The sequence below is a fragment of the Archocentrus centrarchus genome, chromosome 23, assembly GCF_007364275.1.
Source record: "Archocentrus centrarchus isolate MPI-CPG fArcCen1 chromosome 23, fArcCen1, whole genome shotgun sequence".
Lineage (NCBI taxonomy): Eukaryota > Metazoa > Chordata > Actinopteri > Cichliformes > Cichlidae > Archocentrus > Archocentrus centrarchus.
This window is the reverse complement of record NC_044368.1, coordinates 1,962,399-1,984,094: the sequence shown is the minus strand read 5'-3', so window position 1 is coordinate 1,984,094 and position 21,696 is coordinate 1,962,399. Positions and strand designations below refer to the sequence as shown.

The 21,696-nt window shown below is 42.0% G+C and overlaps 1 protein-coding gene across 1 annotated transcript in view; it reads left to right on the top strand.

Annotated features, from left to right (window-relative positions):
- Positions 1-18,941, top strand: part of ptprb (protein tyrosine phosphatase receptor type b) — a 38,716-nt gene extending 19,775 nt beyond the window's left edge. The window contains exons 23-40 of the mRNA XM_030720073.1: positions 38-319; positions 2,000-2,278; positions 4,870-5,019; positions 5,162-5,301; positions 6,515-6,651; positions 6,790-6,896; positions 7,077-7,182; positions 7,915-7,995; positions 8,977-8,994; positions 9,114-9,195; positions 9,563-9,653; positions 11,562-11,638; positions 11,718-11,852; positions 14,217-14,339; positions 15,171-15,334; positions 15,475-15,610; positions 16,415-16,535; positions 16,664-18,941. Of these exons, the coding sequence (XP_030575933.1) occupies positions 38-319; positions 2,000-2,278; positions 4,870-5,019; positions 5,162-5,301; positions 6,515-6,651; positions 6,790-6,896; positions 7,077-7,182; positions 7,915-7,995; positions 8,977-8,994; positions 9,114-9,195; positions 9,563-9,653; positions 11,562-11,638; positions 11,718-11,852; positions 14,217-14,339; positions 15,171-15,334; positions 15,475-15,610; positions 16,415-16,535; positions 16,664-16,686 (2,252 nt within the window). The 3' untranslated portion in view covers positions 16,687-18,941. The remainder of the gene's footprint in view (positions 1-37; positions 320-1,999; positions 2,279-4,869; positions 5,020-5,161; positions 5,302-6,514; positions 6,652-6,789; positions 6,897-7,076; positions 7,183-7,914; positions 7,996-8,976; positions 8,995-9,113; positions 9,196-9,562; positions 9,654-11,561; positions 11,639-11,717; positions 11,853-14,216; positions 14,340-15,170; positions 15,335-15,474; positions 15,611-16,414; positions 16,536-16,663) is intronic.
- Positions 18,942-21,696: the final 2,755 nt, after the last annotated feature.

Below are 21,696 nucleotides of genomic sequence, written 5' to 3'. Positions count from 1 at the left end.
TGAAAAAATCAGTTTGTTTGTTTGCTTTTTATTCCAGCTCCCCAACCGCCCACCCACCTGTCTGTCAAACAAGGCCCGACCAATGACACGGTAGAGCTGTCGTGGTCTGGTCCCACCTACGGAGACTACAGTAACTTCAGCCTGCAGTGGACTCCTCCGGATCAGCTGTCAGTCACACAAACTCATCTGACCAGCCACATCGTGGGCGGGATGTTTCCAGGGCGAAAATATAACTTCACTCTGATGACCATCAGTGGAGGCGGGGTCAAGGGCGGGCCTACAGTCAGGAGCCAACCAATCCAGAGGAGTATCAGAACAAGTAGGTGAAACCTAAAGAGAGAAAAAAAACTACTATGCGAAATGTATATGTATCCAAATAAAATGTTCAGCTTTCCAGAGCAGAAGCAGTCAACATATTTAATCGGATTTATTTACATCAAGCTCACACGCCTACTTTCTTTAATATCTCCTGTTGTTTTTTCTTTTTGTCTCTTCTGGTAATTGGTTAATTCAATCAGACCTACAGCTGACACTTTAAGTAAATGTGGCTCTAATAGGCTATCTAGACTCACCTGGAGTTACTGCTGTCATTCAAACCCACATATGACCCTTAAGAGAACTGCAACCCCACAATCAGACAAAACATTCACTGATTTCTGTCTAAGATTCATAAGACTGAAACTTTATTTATGCCTCCACTTATGTTTTTGTCAAATGTGCAAATATTATATAAAAAATACAGTCTTTTGTTAAAAAAAGGGTTCAACAGTGTTAAAGAAACTTTATGAACAGCTGTAGTTATACTTTGAATCCACTAGATGGCAGCAGATCAAAGAGTGTGAAAGGAGCCGCGATCAGCCTTCGTCTGCTCCTCTGCCTCTCCTGAGGTGAATCCATTTTTAATCACATTCTGTTTTTCCAGAGGGTTTTTGGCTGCAGGGACCGAAACTAAGAGGAATAAAAATATCCAGGTCACACGTATTTAAATAAATACGACCCAGTTTCTCTTCACAGCTTCCTTTTTAATTTCTAGTTGAGGAAGTGGTAAAGTATTTAACACGTATATAGATACTGGCAGAGAAGATCTTATTCTGAGCTCACTCACATGAGAAGTACAAAATTAAAAACCAGATCTCTACATGGCCAAAACGTCCCTGTGGGTCATTAGACCTGGATGACTGCACTTAAAGCCCATTAATATGTTTACCTCCTCAGAGAGAACCATAAGGGCAGAATATTAAAATCTATCCAGCTTTGTCTTTAAATGTCAAAAGATGAAGTTTGTGTTATAATCTTTAATGGTTTGTCATTATTTTTAACATTTCATGGATGATTTAAAGTTGGGAGGAGATTTAACATAGTTCATAGCAGCTGTCATGATAAAGGGAAAGCATTTTTATTGCCTCTAATCAGTAAAAAGTTGATCAGCAACATCAATAAAAGGAGAATTACTTAATATGAGAAAAACCATCATTTAATGCAGCTAGCACCTGTACTGCACCAGCCAAAATCCCTCCTTTGGAGGTTAAATATTCACAGGAGTTTTAATCTAAACATTTAGTAATATTAGCTGTGTTTTTACAGATCAAACTCTTATTTTCACCTTGTGAATATGAAAGTGCAAATTTATCCTGAACTCTTTTTGTTCCCATCTTCTGCTGCCAGCCACAAAATGACAAATGTGTCGTCCTTTGCTTTCGTCTTTCTGGCCTCTCTTATGCACATTCATCATCTCTTAAAGAGGTGTTTTATCGTCTGATCACTTTAAGAGCAGCAGACTCATCGCTCTCGGTTTTGTTCACTGGTGTGAATAAATAAACACCATAAGGAATTTATTTTGCTCATGAAGGTCAAACATAAAAGCAAAGTAAGAGAAAGAGATTTCTTTGGACCTTCTTTTTATTGCCTTTCATTTTTGCCTAACTTCTCATTGTCTCTCCTTCTCCATTTTTTTCCAAACTTCTCTCCTCTCCTTGTTTCTCCTCCCCAACTCCTCCAGGTCCTTCTTCTCTGAAGTCCATCCACTGCTTCCCTCTCTCCTCCTCCTCCCTCTCCTGCTCCTGGTCACCTCCACACGCCGACTTCGACTCCTACGAGGTCGAGTGTCGGCGCTATGATGACGGGGAGCTGATGTCGGCACTGAGGCTGGTGGGGGGCGTCACAGCGGTGACACTGGACCACTTGGAGCCATACAGGAAATACTCTGTGACAGTCAGAGTGTCATCAGCAGGACAGACGAGCCCACCGGCGACGCACACCACCATCACCATGATCGACCGTGAGTCTAAACACACGTTTGCAAAGCTCTTCATTTAAACAATGTAGTCTCAGGCAGCTAACCTGAGCCCTGAGCTAGCCCTTTAAACAGACCTGGTGAAACAGCGTCCTCACTTTACATAAACCTTCACTGGTCCTCACATTAATAGGCAGACAAGTATACACACACTCACACACACACACACACACACACACACACACACACACACACACACACACACACACATATCCCCTCAGGTGAAGTAGTGGAGTTGGCTGTTTAAATAAAACTTCTGTTTATATGGGACTGCTCACCTGGGAAACAAAGAGGGAGCTGAGGACTGAGTCGGCTCATAAATCCAAGTTTGAGTGCAGTCTGAGTGTACAGAGCTTTCTTTACCTGTTTCAGTGGAGTCAACGCTCAGATTTAATGATCAGTTCTGAATATGCTATATTTCCATGAAATCCCATGAAAAAACCTCAGTTGAGCCTCGAGTTAAGCTTCATGTCCGCTGCTGTCTTGTTTTTTTTTTGTTTTGTTTTTTTGTAGCCAAAAATGACCACAGTTTGGGGGTGGGGGTGGGGGAGGGGGGCCGGATTCAGTGCCTGATGTTCGGAGGGGTGTCTTTGCTGCTGTGGTTGCCAAAGCAACAATAATCGATCATCACAAGTCATATTAGAAGAACTTCAGTTAGCAGTTAGCATGAGCCAAACTCTCTGCCGTGACTAACGTAGCTCATATAGAACAGGCTGATTACTCATCTCGGTTTGACTGCACAGGTAACCACCTCGTTTTCTCTGGATATTTACATAAGCTGATTTCTTTGGATGGCAGCCACACTGGAGCATTTGAAAAAATGTGGTAAATAAAAGGAGTGAGAAGTAAATAATAAAAGGAAAATAAAGAGCAGCTCTTGTACACAGACTATTATTAGAAAGTCCAAGAAAGACGTCCAGCTGGCATCACCAACTTTGGCACAGCTTTTGTTAACTGCTCCAGTCTCCGGCGAGCTTTTGGTCCATAGTTCCCACGTACCGGTCACAGCAGATGACTGCCCCTCCCTGTGCCTGGTTCTACTGGAGGTTACTTCCTGTTAAAAGGGAGTTTTTCCTTCACACTGTCACCAGATAGTTGCTCATGGGTTGTCTGATTGTTGGGTTTTCTCTGTAGTATTGTAGGGTCTTTACCCTAAAAAATGTGAGGCACCTCGAGGCGACTTGATGATTGACGTTCTGGTTTTGGAACAACTGTACTGGAACTAAGACTAGACTTTGAGAAAAGATGGTCAACTGATGGGTATTGAATTTGGAACTGAATCAAATTCTTTTGTGAAATGAGTGAAAAACTGATGCAAGATTATTGCCAGTCATTTGATATAAAGCCCATTTCTTATCTGACTGATCCATCAGCTTTATTATGTTGTTATAGGTGGCAGAGTGCATGTGTGTGTGCGACTGCAGACATGTTGTCTATCATGGAAAATTCTCACTTAGTTAAAGACGGGATCTGACTCAGCATCCTCGGGCTGTCTATGGAGCCCTTTCTGCTGTCAAACCCATTTTGTACTGAAAAAGTAATGTTGATGTTTCCACTGTATTCCCTGAGTTGCACGTTTCACTGCAGATACAACTATCAGAAAAATCACCGGCACTGTCTTTGATTCATGAAGGGCCTGAAACCTCTAAGTAGTGAAACTTCCTGCTCTGATTCGCTCTAACCAGGTCAAGTTTGAGCTGCTGCAGCGACTCCAATAAAACAAACGACAAAAGGGAACTTCTGTTAGTGTGTGCTCATAATGAAGAAAGGAAACACACACACACACACACACACACACACACACACACACACACACACACACACACACACACACACACACACACACACACACACACACACACACACAGGCTCTTAATCTTTGAAGTGTCACTTTATTTTTCTCTTTGCCCTTTTTGAAAAAGTCACTGTGACCCCAAACAGTCTGCAAACTTCTCTCCTCTTTTAGGACCTTTTTCTTTCTTCTCTTTGTTCCCTTCAGTTCATGTCCATCGTACAACCCCCCCACCCCCACCCCACCCCGTGCCTGTGTTGCGTTATAAATCATCCTGACACAAGTGCACTGGAAACAGAAAAACGGCAGATGACTCCAGAAAATCCCCAACAAAGTTTAAAGCTGAGGATGAAAGAGCGGAAACAGGAAAAGGCTGTTTTCCTGCAGAATACATCTCTGGTTACAGAATTTTTCTATCGTGAGTTTAATTTGGGGAAAAAAAGAGACAAAACACACAATAAACAAAGGTGTTCTGGAACTCCATTATATGTTTGACATGTAATGACAATAAAAAACTGGTTCTTGATTCTAAGATTGATTCTAAGAACCTGGAATATTGGAATATTTCCCCAAAATAGTTTTTTCAAAAGAACTATTTTTATCGCTGGGCGAGATAATAACGTTTAAAATGTTGACAAAACTTTAAAAAAATTTTTTTTCTTACATTTCTTGATATTAATACTTTTCTATACCTAAAAACTACATCTACAAGTTTTTTCCACACTTTTCTGTTTCTTTCTTTATTTGATTGACAGTCTGTCTAACCGGTCCCGTTCCCTCACAGGCCCTCCAGTCCCGCCTCCCAGTGTGCGGGTCAGCAAGCGGTCATCGAAGATCAAGTCATCCTCCATCTTGTTCCGCTTCAACTGCTCCTGGTTCAGTGACGCCAACGGAGCCGTCCGATATTTCACCGTAATCGTGGCCGAGTCTGATGGTGCGACCGCACACCATCATGTTTACATCATACTTACATTTAGTTCCTGTTGAAATTCTCATTTTAACTGTCAGCTTAAATCAGGGGACCGATAACCAAGCTGACAAACTGGAAGTAGAACTGATTTTGTATCTCTTAACAGCCAACGAGATGCTGCAGCCAGAGCAGCGCCACCCACTACCCTCATACCGTGACTACATCAGCAACTCATCCGTCAGAGCCTATCAGACCGCCTACTTCCCCAGCCGCTGTCCTCAGGACACCGAGAGCTCTGCCGGACAGGTAACAGCCAGAGACTGTATATGAAAGATGGCATAGCCATTAGTTTCGAAGCCTGAAAGTCAGATTTTTGGCCAGATCACAGATTTTGGCTTCTGTTAGCCACGTGTATGAGAGGACCGCACAGCAGCCGTATTATTGGTCAGATCATTGCATTTAAAATGCTCCAAAAGGCTAAAACAGCAGACAGCTAGCAGCTACAGCCGCCTGTGTCACCATCCACCTTGTCAGTCAGAGAGGCCACACCCCTAATAATGCAAACTTTAAGCTTTAACACAGAGCATATCCTTGTTGACGTGTCTGTGTTTTTCCACACCTCCACCGCTCTCTACACTGTGCGTGGATTTGCAGGCTTCCTGCAACAGCATGAGTGAAATTGCTGTAATAACAACATATTGACTGTGAAGCGCAATTTCTCGGCTTTCAGAAACCATTTGAATTTTTCTGATGGGACAAACTGTGGCATAAGTACAGTACTGCAAAGTGCGCTAGCGCAAATGTGTTGGTGGCAAAATGTGACAATATGTTCATTGTTCATATATTCAGCCCCAGTGCAGTTATTATGAAGAGGAAAATGGAGCCCAAAGCAGTTTTTGCTCCATGCTGTAAACATGTTTGTTTCTGCTGTAAAGCTTTAACATAGGAGTCTATGGGGACTGACTCACTGTGGCGCCTCTGCTGGACTGCAGAGGAACTGCAGCCTTTTGGTACTTCAGGCCTGGTGATAATAATGATATCTTTCCCCTGATCTCACATATGTATCACTCATATCCGAGGCAGATAGCTGACCTGGCCTCCCTCATCGTTAGCGAATGATTCAAATCAGATTTAATCTTAACTATTTAAAATGTATTTCTAGCTTTAAATGACATGTTAAAGTAAACAAAATTTGCTTTTTGTGGATTATTTGACAAACAAAAACAGCAGCATTTAGTCACAAAGGTGCTGATGTTTATTATTTAAGCACCAACAAATGAACTCAAGATTTTTATTCATTGTTTATTATTTATGACAGTTAAAATAGCAAATGAATTAATTACAATTAATAAATATTATTAGAATAAAACATTTAATTTTATTAAATTTTTAAAATCATACATCAAAACTTTGTAAACCAATTTAAGTCTTAAAAATTAATAAAAAGCATCATAATCTCCATCTAAATGAAAATTGTGCTACATGTGTATTTGTCATATTTGTGTGTTTGATCGATCAGGTGGTGGAGGTGAACCTGGGGGCAGGAGGAGACCGGCTGGGCGGATCCTGTGATCATTACCATGACGATGCCCTCTACATGAGTGACAGCTACGGTGGCTTCTGTGACGGGCCGCTGAAAGCCAAAACATCGTACAGGTAACAACAAACTGATGCTGCTGAAGTGCCGCTGGGCAAAGAAACACATCCCTCCAGCAAATGACCGTCTGTGTGTGTGTGTGTGTGTGTGTGTGTGTGTGTGTGTGTGTGTGTGTGTGTGTGTGTGCGCATGTGCAGGCTAAGTGTGCGGGCCTTCACCCGCCTGATTGATGAGAACCACCGGGAGTTTCCTCAGCCGCTCTTCAGCGACACGTACCTGTCTGAGCCGCTCAGGACGCACGCAGGTGAGACGACCGCACGGCTTACTTTGTTTTTTCTAAAGGTTTAAATATTTGCTGACTCATTAACATGCCTGAAACGTCAGAGACAGTTGCTTTATCAACACCGTCCACTAGAGGGCACATAAAATAAAATTCTGACACGACTAACGCGGTCTTCCTAACCTCACCTGTGTTCTGTGTCAGAGCCTCTAGGTGGCGTGGTGGAGGGTCTGAGTGCTGGTATGTTCCTCATTGGTATGATGGTGGCAGTCGTCTCTCTGCTGGCCTACAGACAGAGGCTACGCAAAGTGTGAGTGCACACAAACACACACATTTATGCTCGTAGTTACTTCCAGCCCAGAGCTGACCGTTGGCCCAAATACGAAGGCAAAAATATGGAAATCGACCTGCCCAAATAAAATATTGTCTGAAAATGTAACTCTGAAGAGCTGGTTGCTCATCATGAAAGCTGAAATAGTGTTTTAAAGGGGACCTGTTTGTTTGCCTGGGCCTCAGAAGCTCGAGATTGTTACCGTTCAAATCAAACTTGTTTGGTTATAAGATTTCCATGTGAATATATCAAATCGATGCAAATTCCACATTAATACGTAGATGTTGGCTTAACCCGGACCCACTGGTGCCCTGTGGATGCTGAAAGGTTAAAAAAAAAACCTTTGAGGGCAGAGTTACTGGATCTGAAGCCTTTCTTGGATAACACACATTCTTGCTTTAATGCTACACCATCAAATAAATGCGGTGCCACCTGAGAAATTTCCATCTGCCTTTATGACTTTCTGCAATGTTTATGGTGCCACAACAGAAAATTAGCTCCAAAATGTCACATCAGTTTTCTGGCAGTCATTTAGCTGTGAAGCTAATTTGCAAAGTTAATTAGATGTGATTTGGTAAACACATTTATTAGCGCAGAGGGCAGGGCTCCAATGTTTTCATTTGTTTAAGGCTTTGATCTTAAGAGAGCTGTTCAAAAATCTGATCCCAGTGTTCCTAATTGGTGTGTGTGTGTGTGTGTGTGTGTGTGCAGGGCTGTGCAGGAGAACCCGGTGGTGAGGATGAGCATGTGGAAAGAAGTTCCAACTTCGGGGATGTATATGGGCGTCCGGAGGTACGTTTGTGTGTGTGATGCATCTATAATTATTCTTCTTCAGTGTGTGAGAGAGGGAGAGGTTAGCTTCCAGCACCACCCACCTCCAATATGTGAGTGTGTGAAGAAGTATTAGTTTCCAATAAAGTGCTCACTCCTCTCTCAGATTACCTCATCATTCACCCACCACAGTCCACAGCATCTGTTAATTATTGTGTGTGTGTGTGTGTGTATTGATGAGTGTAACAGAGTGGGGAAACAAAGCTGTGCTTCATAATCGACCCTCACAGCTTATAGTGGTTACTGTAACTGAATGTACATCAGGAAGCAGCTGCTCAGCAGCAGCATCAACAGTTTCTATGACCTCAGAATCACTTAGAAACAAACTGCAGGAGAAAAAATGCTGTTTGTTTAGACCAGAACTGACCACAGGGTCCAGTTTGAGTCCCGGGGCTTCGTTAATGTGTGACATATATTTCTAATTACGTCTTTCTGGAGACCTCTCAGACTGTCCCTGTTTTTGTAAAGACCCAGCACACCTGAGCTCACACATGTGGTCCATGAACTAAAACGAGTTTGACAGGTTATAGTTCAGCATCACAGGATTTCCTGGGAGATGTTTCATGCCCAAAGTGAAGATCAAAATATTAACTGACAGATGAGTCAATTTAACTCCTTTTTCACACAAAACCACATTAATGACACTGGATGTGAAAAATAAAAAGCATTCCTGTATGAATCATAATCTGCTGCTTTCTCTGTGAGACAAGAAAAGGAAGGACTTTAATGTCAGCTCTGGACTGCACAATAATGGCAGGAAATGATGGCATATTTCTGCATCACGCTACCAGGAGCAGATACATCTGCCCCCTCGTGACTTTCACTCCTGTATTGTGTCCGTGTTACTCCCCAGCTGTGAGGCTACCTTTATAAACCAGCCTGTGTTTAATCAGGTTATCGTACAGTCACCTGTGGAGTAACTAGTTTTGTCCTCTCTTGCAGTAACCGTCGGGTCACCAGGTGAGTTTAAGCTTTATTTTGAAAACCTTTATGTATAATTAAATGGGCTGAAACATCTTCAGCATACCTGCAGTACATACATGTCACAATGCTGAGTGTTCGTCCGTCTCTCTGCTCAGTCCCATCAAAGCGTGCCACTTCGAGTCACACCTGAGCAAGCTGCAGGCCGACTCCAACTACCTGCTGTCTGAGGAGTTTGAGGTGATTCTGTGATCATTATCATAAAAGTACCTGATTATTACCTGAACATTATGGTGCTGGGTGTGCCTCCAGTTTTCACTGGGATCATTGAATCTCAGGACAGACCCACTGGGCGCACCATTTATGATACCAAAGTTTTTGGATATTATTGAGACCAAATCACTGTAACCAGTGGAGATGCTTCAGCTCAGTGAGGTTCTGTTCCAGCAAATTCATATAATCTTACATTTCAGTCAGACAGTAAAACAAATGATTTCCCCACAGACTGTTAGATCTGAAAATGGCCCAAAAACATCTTAAACTGTCTTAATAAAAGGAACTGTTGGATTTTATGGTTGCGTGAATGTATTTATTGTCGTGCGTGCAGGACCTGAAGGACGTGGGCCGTAACCAGACGATGGACGTTGCCCGAGTGCCAGAAAACCGAGGAAAGAACCGCTACAACAACATCCTGCCATGTTAGTGCGCTTTCAGCTTTAAGGCTTTCTGCTGCTCAAAAACAAGAACGAGTTTACTGACAACCTTCAAGTTCCTCAGTGAGGAAATCAGAGTGAAAATCAGTGCAATTATCACATCGTTAAGAGCTTTACTTAATGAGGCAGCACCTGTTCCCTTGGTGATGAGGATGAACTCTGAGGCTCGAGGTGATAAAAGCATTCATAATTACACAATAATACTGAATATACTGCATCTATTTAGAATATTCACTCCTCATTACCATACAGCAGATTGGTCTCTATATGATTTATTATTAGCATGTCACAAAATACCGATATCCCATGTTTTTCCCAACAGCAGATTAAATTTGCTTTCAGATTAAAAACAGTGTATCCTATCAGCTGATGCCAATATCTGGCCAAATTCTGCCTCGTGTGCTCTTCGTGTTGCAATCTTTGTACCTGGATCTGTTTGTATGACTGAATTTGTGCTCGTTCAGATGATGATGGGCTGAAAGACTTGTGTTTGTTTCCTTGGCAGAAAAGGAGGAAGTAGTTTTATGCATCAATACTGGATCAAAACTTCTTTGAATGAAATCATCTTTAATTAGAGAATGAAAACAGCATTAGCTTCATTTTTATTATCCCATCAATCCTCCGACCACGGGCCTTAAATCTGATCGTACAGCTGTGAAAGAGTTTTTGGGCCTTTGGGGATGACACAGAATGATTGATGATTTATGATTGATGAGTGTCTGAAATGATAATGAAATGTTTGCTATGATTTAGAGACAGATTTCTAATCATATGAATATTGTTTGGCACATCTGTTATATGCACTTATAAAGGAAATAAATATCCACCCATCCATGAATCCATCCATCAATCAGTCACTCAATCAATCGATGATCGATTGATCAATCGAGGGAGGGAGGAAGGATGGAAGGAAGGGAGGAAGGATGAATGGATAGATAGATAGATGGATAGGTCAAGTGATAGTTAGTTAGTTGGTGTAGTGGCAACATAACTGTCTTTGGAACAGAAGATCAGGGGTTCAAATCACAACTGCTACGGCAAGGGGGAGCCAGGACAGCGGGTCAGGAGGGGGGATATCATCATCATCCCCACACTAATGAAAATGGTTGATCATAGTATATAGATGTAGCAAGTGATGGCAACAATAATACACGGGTTAGAAGGGCTGACCCCCCCCCCCCCAAACTGGCAGCAGTGACTCTATCTCTGTCCACTAAGACTGGTAACAGAATCTAGGTTTTCAGTTTATTATTAAAGATTTATGACTTGAGGTGCCACATTTACAACAGCAGCTCTATAATTAACTGTCACAGGAGTAAACAGTAAATGAGTCATTGCTGAAGCTGGCTCTACATTTACATCTTTAACGTTTAATAATAATGAGCCTGAGGAAAGCTGAGAGGAGCTTCATTACTTAAGCTGAGAGATCTGTTAGAGATACACTCAGAGAGGACAGTGATGATCAACAATAACGGAATGAACACAATCAGCTGACCTTCAGGTTACTGACCTTCAGGTTAAATGTGAGGCTTGTGATCTTTTACCACTAATGATAAGATAGGAAAGTTTAAGGAGGAACAGTAAAAAAAAAAAACTAACCTGGTTACATTTTTTTTTTTTTTTAAATCATCATTCGATGATAACTTAAGCTGAATTTGGGGGGTGCAGCAGCAGCTTTATAGACAGTATGTTATAGACAGTATAGGTATGTGGCAACAGAGCACAAGCCGGGACTCGAACCTGCGCTGCCAGTTTTTGCCTCACAGCATGTATGTGGTCACCTGCTCTACCGCTGAGCCACCAGAGACAGCAGTCAAACCGATGGAGATTCAAGTCTTAATTAAAGACTTTTAAGGACAACAATAACACTCGTTCACTTCTTCCTTCTTCTAGATGATTCTACCCGAGTGAAGCTTTCGTACCTGGAGGACGACCCCTGTTCCGACTACATCAATGCCAGCTACATACCTGTACGAGCACACACCTTTTTTTGTTCAACACACACTGACATGCACACGCTGACCCCTCCTCTCTCTCCTACACCTGCAGGGTAATAACTACCGCAGGGAGTACATCGCCACCCAGGGGCCGCTCCCCGGCACTAAAGATGATTTCTGGCGGATGGTGTGGGAGCACGGCGTCTACAACATCGTCATGGTCACGCAGTGTGTGGAGAAAGGGCGGGTGAGGCACCGCCTGATCAAAAACTTCACTTTTATAAAACTAAGTCAGGGTTCCCGCGGGGTAGTAAAAGGTAGTAAAAGGTAGTAAATTAAATGAAGTCAAATTAAGGCTAGTAAAAGGTAGTAAACAGAATTTGACTTGGTAGTAAATTTTTCATCACCCCTTCAATATATTTTGACTTTTCCATTGATGCAGACTTTTTGTTTTAAGTTCGTTTAACTATAAGATCTGTATAGAAATATAACTACTCAGCAGGACCTGAGCTGACGTTGACGAGCGGTTCCACTGTCCGATCTGCTGTGCGCATGCGCGGAGTCATTTTGCGCCTCGTCATGGGAAAATGTAGTTTTCACAACTTTGGCTCGATGACCCGGCAAAGACTGGCTTAACCCTCCGGAGTACACGGACGCGCTGGCGCGTCAAAATGACATCGCCGATTTTAGATGACGTAGCATCGGGACGCTGCTGCCATGAATCGAAAGTGCAGACTTCAAACTATGTACCAGTTTTTAAATGACGTTGATAGGCCAAGTAGAACCAGAGTTATGCCCAATAATTTACGTCATACTTTTTCCTGTATATCGTCCTCACCTTCGATGCGCGTTTTGTGCAGAAATAAACGGCGAAAATGTGAGTTTCGCTAACAGGAAGTGCTTGCTAATAAAAACAAAACAAAACAAAATAACTCCCGACAACCCCTTTCCTATTGGTGGAAAAATCAACCAATCAGAAAATAATGCGGTAACACGATGCATTTGGGTGCATTTGGCTGCTGCGGAGCAGGTGAAAAAGTGGTAAAAGAGACATTACTGGCAGGTTTTGCCTGTGATGGGCCCCTCAGTCTTGTGGAGGACAGAAAATGTTTTTTGAGGTGGCATAAATAATTTGTGTAGCATCTTAATGTGAGTCCTGATTGCTCTGCAAATAGTTGTACACAAAAACACCTGAGGCCTTTCCTGCATTTTAATGTGAATAGTTGTATTTAACTTTACTATATTTTTACACAACTTTTGCAAATTTACAACTTATATTTGCATTTTAATTGTAAAAAGAATTTGTTAAGCATGTTTGTGATTTTTACAGTAAAAAAAATTAACTTTTTTTCTACTCTGAATTTATTTTTTTATGTGATTGTAAGTCCAATGTCTTAATACAGTATGTCAAAATGAAAGAATAACTATACAGTCACACACATGAGGTCGTGCTGGAAAAAAACCCAAAACAAACAAGGCAAGGTAAACAGTTTCTAAGGTCAACTATGAAGCTAAAAACAAAAGTAGTCAAAAATGGCCAAATATACCCCGGACCCCAGAGGGTTAAGCCGGTAATGGGGAATGATCGAGAGGCGTTTTGTAAAGTGTCCAGAAAAAATATAAATTTGACATGAAACGGTGTGGCGGCGATTAAATCACATCGAGCATCCACCGTTCACCAGCAGCTGATTTGCACGTAGGGAGCAGATTCCTATTTTGTTTTTTGGTGCTACACAAAGCACTGCAACTGCAACCTCAAGGTCAGCTACGAGCATTGCCGTCACACCTCAGCAGCAAACCAGTATTCCAAGATTTTATTGGAAAATAAAATAATCGGCTTGTGAAACTTGAATTTCTTTGCATTTTGTTTATATTCTTAAAAAAAACAAATTTAGATGGATTCAACTCATTGTCATTGTGCGCATAAGGCACACAACGAAATGATCGTTCCAGATCACTCATCCATAGACGAGCATCTGTGGTCATGCAGCCAGAGACCGGCACAACCGTTAGGCAATGTGGTTTAAGTGTCTTGCCCAAGGACACAACGCAGCACAGGGACAGGGACTCAAACCGGCAACCCACTGGCTGCAAGACGGGCGCCTACCTACTGCGCCACTTTTTGAAATGTGTTTGGAATATTAATGTGTATGAGGTCTTAGTCAAGACAAAGTCACAGTTACAAGTGAGATACAGTTTTGTCTTTGGTGAGAGATGGGCGATCGTCTTACATGGCTTAGTGCTGTGAATCCACCGCTACCCCAAAAAAGGCTGCAGTTCGATTTCATCCTGGTAGTAAAAATATTTTAGAGGTAGTAAAAATAGGTAGTAAAAGGTAGCAAATTTAACTCTAGGATTCCTGTATAAACCCTGTAAGTGTTCACACAAAGACACACAACATAAATTGAGCAAATATCAAACATGTGACCGTTCTTCTCCATCAGGATCCTTTCACTAAAACTGCTGCCTTTGCTGGTTAGTTTGTGTCATTGTGTAGCTTTAATTTATTTTTAATACATCATTTTAAATCTGCCGTGTGGGCCTGTGGACGACTCTGAGGGTGAAATTCAACCCTGACAAGTTATTAAATATATGAACGCTGTGTTTCCAGGTGAAGTGTGACCAGTACTGGCCTGCAGACAGAGAGCCTCTGTACTACGGTGATCTGGTCATTCAGATGCTGTCAGAGTCCGTCCTGCCTGAGTGGACCATCCGAGAGTTCAAGATCACCTCGGTAGCAGCTCTTTATCTCTTTAATTATTCCAGTTCACAGTCAGGCTGTAAAATATGTAGACAAGCACTAACATCTAAACCCTTGAACTCTTGGTAAAGACGACATTTGACGGCCTCACCTGTTCCCTTAATGACGAGTTCTGACACCTCAGTGCGTCTCAGCAAAGACGTGGTTTGAATAGATTCAGGGTTTTTCCAAGGGGAGCCTTAGGAAGCTGTTCAGGCAGAGATCATCGTCCCTAACTGCTGATGCACAGCCAGGCATTTTGTTCTGGACGCAGGTCTGAAATATGACAGAAACCACTCAGAAAGGAGAGACAAGGGTACCCTCAGTAGGTGTCCAAGGAGGGAAGAGTTAAAGAATGAAGATGATGTTTTCACGAGTTCTAATTATTCTAACAGTTACCTGCATATGAAACATAACCAAACAGTGAATGTACACGTAATCCCTGAGAGCTAAAGGCTGTTTTTTCTCCTACCTTCCCTGGATGATGTCATAGGGAGTTGATGTCTTATATGCTTATCTTGGTGAAAGAAGCTCCACCCACCTGCCAATCAGAAGAGAGTTGTGTTAAAGGAGGAGGAGCTAAAGCTGTTTGGGGTTTTTCTCAGAGGGTGAACTGAGGGGCTGCATCAGGGCTCAGTGTGCAGAGGGATTATCCTGAACTGTGACTCACAACTTAAAGAATATTTGGAGACTTTCTGCATTATTTTTGGCTTGTTTCTGTCGCATGTTTGCTTAAAAGGTCTAAAAGCTTCAAAATTCAAAGAATTTCTTACTTGTAATGCTGCCACAGAAATAATCATACTAATAAATAATGAATTCTGACAGGAGAGCAGCCGCAGTTACCCTCGGGTGTTGCGTCACTTCCACTACACGGTGTGGCCCGACCACGGCGTCCCTGAGAGCACCCAGTCCCTGATCCAGTTTGTCAGGACGGTCCGGGACTATGTGGACCGATCGCCGAGTACCGGAGCCACCGTCGTTCACTGCAGGTAGGACACGCAGATGTTTCAGCGTTTCCTCAGGGACAAATTTGATTGGCTAGAACAGAGGCTCTTCATTAGGGCTAAAAACAAACAGAGTCCTTGTAGCTTCTTAAGATCTTTGCTGACTGGATGTGTTTGCATGTCAGTGCTGGAGTCGGGCGCACAGGGACGTTCGTCGCCTTGGATCGGGTTCTGCAGCAGCTGGACTCCAAAGGAACCATTGACCTGTACGGCTGTGTGTTCGACCTCCGACTGCACCGCCAGCACATGGTCCAGACCGAGGTACAGAGCAGTCAGATACAGCTGTGCATTCTGGGAAATGTGCTTGATTTTTAATGTGGAAATATAGTTTTTCCACCTGACGTCCCTCTCACTCAAAGCGGTGATCAGAACTCCTCCTTAGAGCCAGCTTAGCAGATCTGTCAGATTTCACCATTTCATTCCTCTTCGGCAGATATTTGTGTTACTGATAACTGAAATATGAGATCAGGACGGCCCTACATGGGGTTACAACAGCAAACAACAAGAAATATTGGGTTCAACCAGCCTCACAAAACTAAATATTAGTAAAAAAAAAGGAAACACTTCAAATATTAGATAATAGTAGAGCCGCAAATATTGGTAATACTGGAAGTAAAAACTTCCAAAACTGCAGTAAAAACTGAATTAAACAACACAGACTTTCATCAGTCATTGATATCTATATGGTTTATGGTAATGCATTATTAAAACTGATACTATTAGGATGTTCTCCTGCTTTTTCAGCCAATATTGAACCCAAACTGGTTCCTGTGCATAAAAAACTTTGCAGCTGAACCACTAATATTCCAGTTATTAGTTTAGACTAAACTGGAGCTACAACAGCAACAAAAAAACTTAACATTAATGAGATCTGCTGGTTTGAAAATGCCCGGACTTAAAGCACCTGTCAGTGCTGGATTAAATATACTGAATATGAAGGAAAACAAGCAGATTCTGGACCAAAGTTAAATGTGAGTTACAGGTAAAATAATGAATCTGCTTTAAAGATTATTCTAAAACACATGAAGGTGTTCATTACACTCATGCACCTGTGTTGTGTTGCAGTGTCAGTATGCCTTCCTGCATCAGTGTATTCGGGACGTCCTGAGAGCCAGAAAGCATCGCAGCGAGCAGGAGAACCCGCTCTACCCCATCTACGAGAACTTCAACCCCGAGTACTGCCGAGGTAAGACGTGCAAATCGAGTCCTGAGGAATCTGTTTGTCTTCCTGTTGTGTTACAGTCAGCAGCTGCACAGTTCTGCAGCACATCAGGGAGTTTTTATTTTTGCTTATTTTTCCTTTTTTTTCCTCAGATTTCATTTACACTGGACGCTAAACAGAAGACAACGTTCATCCGATCAGAGCAAAGAAACGTTCCAGCGCAACAAACGGACAAAACAGGGAAAAATAAATGAGAACAAATGAGGTTCATGATCTTGTTTTCAGGTCTGTAGGTCTCACTGGTTTCACAGCGACAGAGTCACTGACCTGTGCCGTCTGTGGAAGGAGACGAGCAGACCGTAACCTGAAGATTCGGGAATAAATACAAACACTTAAGAAAAGTTGGAAGTTACGTGTTTCCAGGCACTGCAGGGAAGAGTTTCAGTAGCTACAGCTGGTCATCAGCACTATCTGAGAAAATGTAATCACACCAAACACCTCACTGTGGAAGCTTGTTTCCACCACAGCAAAAAAAAAATCGCCATCCGTACCTCCAAATTATGAGTTAGCTCTGCCAATCAGGAAGCTCGGTGAAGGTTCATCATTTCCTTGTTACCTGGAAGCAGGAGGCTGAAGGCATCAGCTGCACAACATTGATTCTTTTTATGCAGCACAAACAGCAGCTTGTTAACATTTGCTACACACTGCCAGCTCACTGATACTGTAGCTAACTTAGTGCATGTTCGGCATCATCTGCTTCCGGGTAACAAGGAAATGACCTCTTTCACCAAGCTTCCTGATTGGCAGAGCGAACTCGAAATTTCAAGATATGGATGGTGATTTTTTTTTCTTTATTTTTATGTTTTTTAGTGGCGGGAACAATCCTCCGTACCTCACAGAGTTTCCACTACATTCAGCCAGTGGGCAGCAGTCTGGTTTCTTTCAGCACAGAGTGATGGGCTACATTTTTGTTTAGAACCCAAAAGCATGAAAATCTGACGCCTGTGCTTTTTTAACCCTGCGTTCACAGAAACACTGAGTAAGAATGATGACCTCTCCCGTGAATCAGGACTGCGAGGACCTGGTAATAATCTGAGCTCAGGCTGACCTGCAAAATCTGTTTATCTGATTAGTTTTTTTTCTAAATCTGTCCTGAATCACAACAGCAGCTGAACTGGAACAGCGGCTGCTGTGAGTCCGTGTGGCTAACTGACAGAGGGCACACACACACACACACACACACACACACACACACACACACGATCGATCACATGATTGGCCCCAGCTGCAGCCCACATCTTATTAAAACGTGTTTTACTGTCGACTAAAACAACAAACTTTATATAGTTAAAAATAGATTTAAACATAGTGGAGTTCCTTTAACGTTATTGGCTGTTTAAATGTTGAAAGGCAGCACAGCTGATCTCAGGTTGTCGTGATCCAAGTCAGAAAAATATATCCAAATAATAACAGAGTGACTGCAGGGAAGGACAGAGCCATCTATTTTTCATACTCTCCATTATCACTGTATGTCCTCACTCATTGCTCCATATAAGCTGTTTATTTAAAAACTCTCAACACACATATTGCTGTATGTAAATATAGATGTAATACTCCTTTTTTACATTATAATGAATATATGTATGTCAACAACTGTCAGGCTGTGTAATATTTAGATAGTTCCTCATTTATGCTGCAAGCAAATGTAACCTGCTGTATTCAGACTTTAAAGAGACTCTTTTTGCTTTTTCTCGGTCATATTTGTGTTATTACAGCGTCAGATGTTTGCGTTAAACACGGTTAAAGTTATAAATATTGAGGAAATCGTATGCAAAGGAAATCCCTGTGAAGAAACGTCCTTTAGAACAGTTCACCAGAGTGCTGCCCCTCTGCTGGCTTCTGGAAACTGGCTAATCAGAGGATGAGTTTAAAGAGAGGGGCGGGGCCTTAAAGAGACAGGAGTCAGTTTCACGCAGAGGAAGAACTGAACTAAAAATACTCCAAATCACAGGAAACGAGCCCACGAGCTCCTCTTTAACTTCACGCTTGTAAACTGCTAAAACTTAGAAGTAAAGACTGAAGTCTGAATACGCTGCAGGAGCCCCGTGTTTCCCTTCACATATTTAAATGACATAATTAGAAATGTTTGCCTCATGAAAAAAAATTGGACTTTTGTGATTTTCTGAGTTTCTAAAAGTATCAATGTGTCATGTTACAATAATACTGTGGCTAAATTAATTGTTTGAACTGATGAAATCTGGACTTTTCCCTGATCCATTCGGCCTGCGGGACTGTTTTATGTAGACTTTAATACGTTTGTCATGTGATGCATTCAGGAAGCTTCATGAAATTAACGAGCCCTAAACGAACGTATGAAGCTTTTTATCCCGCCGTTATAAACTTGATGATGAATAAAAATATCTGCCTCACTGTGTGTGTCTGTTTTTCTTTGGGTTACAGTAACACACATTTTCATGTAAATAATTTTTCAAATTCAGATCTGTGATAAATATTTTTAAGATGATGAGAATTCAATTTTATGATAACTTTTAAAGTATTTGCAACATTTCTTATTTGTTTAAAAAATGTTTTCAAACTGTCAGATTCTATATCTATTGGCCACATTATTAGGTACACCTGTTCAACCACTCATTGACTCATGAACCAGCCAATCATGTGGCAGCAACCCAATTTAAGCAGGAGCTAAAATAACTTCTCATTACAATCAAACATTACATAAAAACCGCATCTGTGAGCACACAACATGTCGAGCCTTGAAGCGGATGGGACCACACCGAGTATCACTCCTGAAACTCAGGCTACAGTTCACACAGACTCACTAAAACTGGACAACAGGAGATCTGTCTCATCTGATGGGTCAGATGTAGGGTCAGAATTTCTTCAGAGAGCTGTGCATGAATGAATGCAAACCTCACTGAGCTGAAGCTACGCTGTGAAGGGCTGGATCAGGTGCTAAAGGAGGTTCTCCAAGCACGTGGAACATCTACACTTAGACTACAGGTCCAAGGAAGCAGCTCTGAAACCAGCTTCAGCTGCAAAGCCTGAGCGGCAGTTTTAATGCTGTCATCGTCTCATATAGTGCTTTTCTACTCCAGCTGAGCACTCAAAGCTCTTCATACAGCACATTTTCATTCACACATTCACTGTTTTCTATTTCAAAGTGCTTGCCCGAGGATGCTTTGGCATGCAGACTGGAGCAGCCAGAAATCGAACCACCAACCTTTCAATTACTAGATGACCTGCTCAAACTCCTGAACCACAGACGCCCCATTTTAAAACTTTGTTCACAATAAACCAACTTAAACACTAAACATGTCGATGCTTTTTCTCTGTGCCAGGAAAACAAACACTTTGCAAACCTTCAGGACACTCACAGACACCAGATGAGGTTTTAATCTGGATCATCAGACTCCTGGAAACTACTACAAAAACCCACAAAGTTCAAACACAGTCGCAGCAACACACAAGAAAAAGTGACACAAACAGGAAAACTTTCTTGTGTGCTGCTCCGATCTGCATCTGCGGGGTTCATTTTCAAACTTCTGATTTCCATATTGATCTAGGGCACGCCGAGGCCAGAACAGAACTGGGTAACCCAGATACAGCAGCCATCACAGGAGGAGGCTCCGTCAGAGGCCCAGCTGAGCCCGACTCCCTCAGGACCAACATCCAGCTCAGCCTCCCCTCTGTGACCTGGCAGCAAAGCTTAAAATCAGCCCATGTCCAACTTCAGCAAACACAAACCAGCCAAAGCAAACAGCACAAAGCCAACAAGATGCTGCACACAGACACTGATGACCTGGATTTATGCTCCAGCCACACTCAGAGGTCCTGAAACTCAGAAATAAAGTTATTTCTTAGCAGCAAAGAAGATGTTTGTCTTTTTTATCTGTGATACTCAAAGCTTAAAAAGGTTTCACGGCCTGCACTTCAGTTTTATTTCATGAAGACTTTTCTGGTACCTCAAACACAGATTTACACAAATAATAACATCAAAGAGCCAAAGTGACTCTGATGTAAAATGGATAAATAATGTTTTCCTCAGTGAAGATCTTGGAAACTCTCAGGCTGATCATAATCAGCATTTTAAAGCATCCAAAAGGTTTCAGTGCCATTTATGCCGAACGCTCACAACTTTACAGAAATGACATAACTCGAAACACTGTGACACACGTGATGTTACACGTGTGATGTTACACGTGTAACATCACACGTGTAACATCACGCTGTTTTAATATGGAGCCAAAGTAACGAACATATAATCCCACATTCCTGCATTTGGCAACAACCACATTCATCAAGCAGCTCCGCTTTAACTGTGCTGTTTAAAATACTTTGTTAAACAACAAAAAATTCAAACTTTTTTCTACTTGGATTTTATATTTTTTGTGTGGTTTTAGGTCCAGTGAGTCAAAATAAAAGAATAACTGTGCAGGCACATGTGAGGCTATGCTGATATTTATATTGCCTAATAAAAGGGAAATCTACATAACACACAAAGTGATAAAAATGATGATAGAACTGTGACACATGTAGCGGGGAGCGTTAATCTGCTGATTAATATCTGAATGAATCATTTAGATCAATTAAAAATAAACTGACTCATTAAAACACCAAAAGCCTAAAATATTAGATTTAAAACTTCGAGCTCTGACATCATCAGAAAAACGGTTCAGGCACTGAATGAGCGGCGTGATGATGGTTCTCCTTTCTCAGTGCATCACTAGTACGACCACAGAGAGGAGAGAGGCGTGTTTTTAAGCTTCTGATTCTCAGTGTGTGTGTTACTGATGTATGCGCACGTCTCCTTTGGTTCAGTGTCAGTGCTGCAGGGCGGAGTGATGGACCGGTCTCAATTAGGTTCTCATTCTGCTGATCAGCGCTGCTTATATTGATGGGCTGGAGAGGAGGCGCCTCAGGAAGTGCTGCATTTATGCCTGAACAGCAGAGGTGTTAAATGGCCGCAGAGGGCCGAGAGTCTGCAGGTTGTTAACCCCGCACCGATGACTCTGCTAACCTCAAAGTAATCCTGCAGCACAGCGCAGGATGGAAAAATTCGCTTTTCTAAGGCTGAAACCAGTTATTATTTTTGTCTGTAATTAAAAAAAAATAAAGCTGTCAGTCATTACGTGGAGAATTAAAATGTTTAGATCACAGCTGAGAA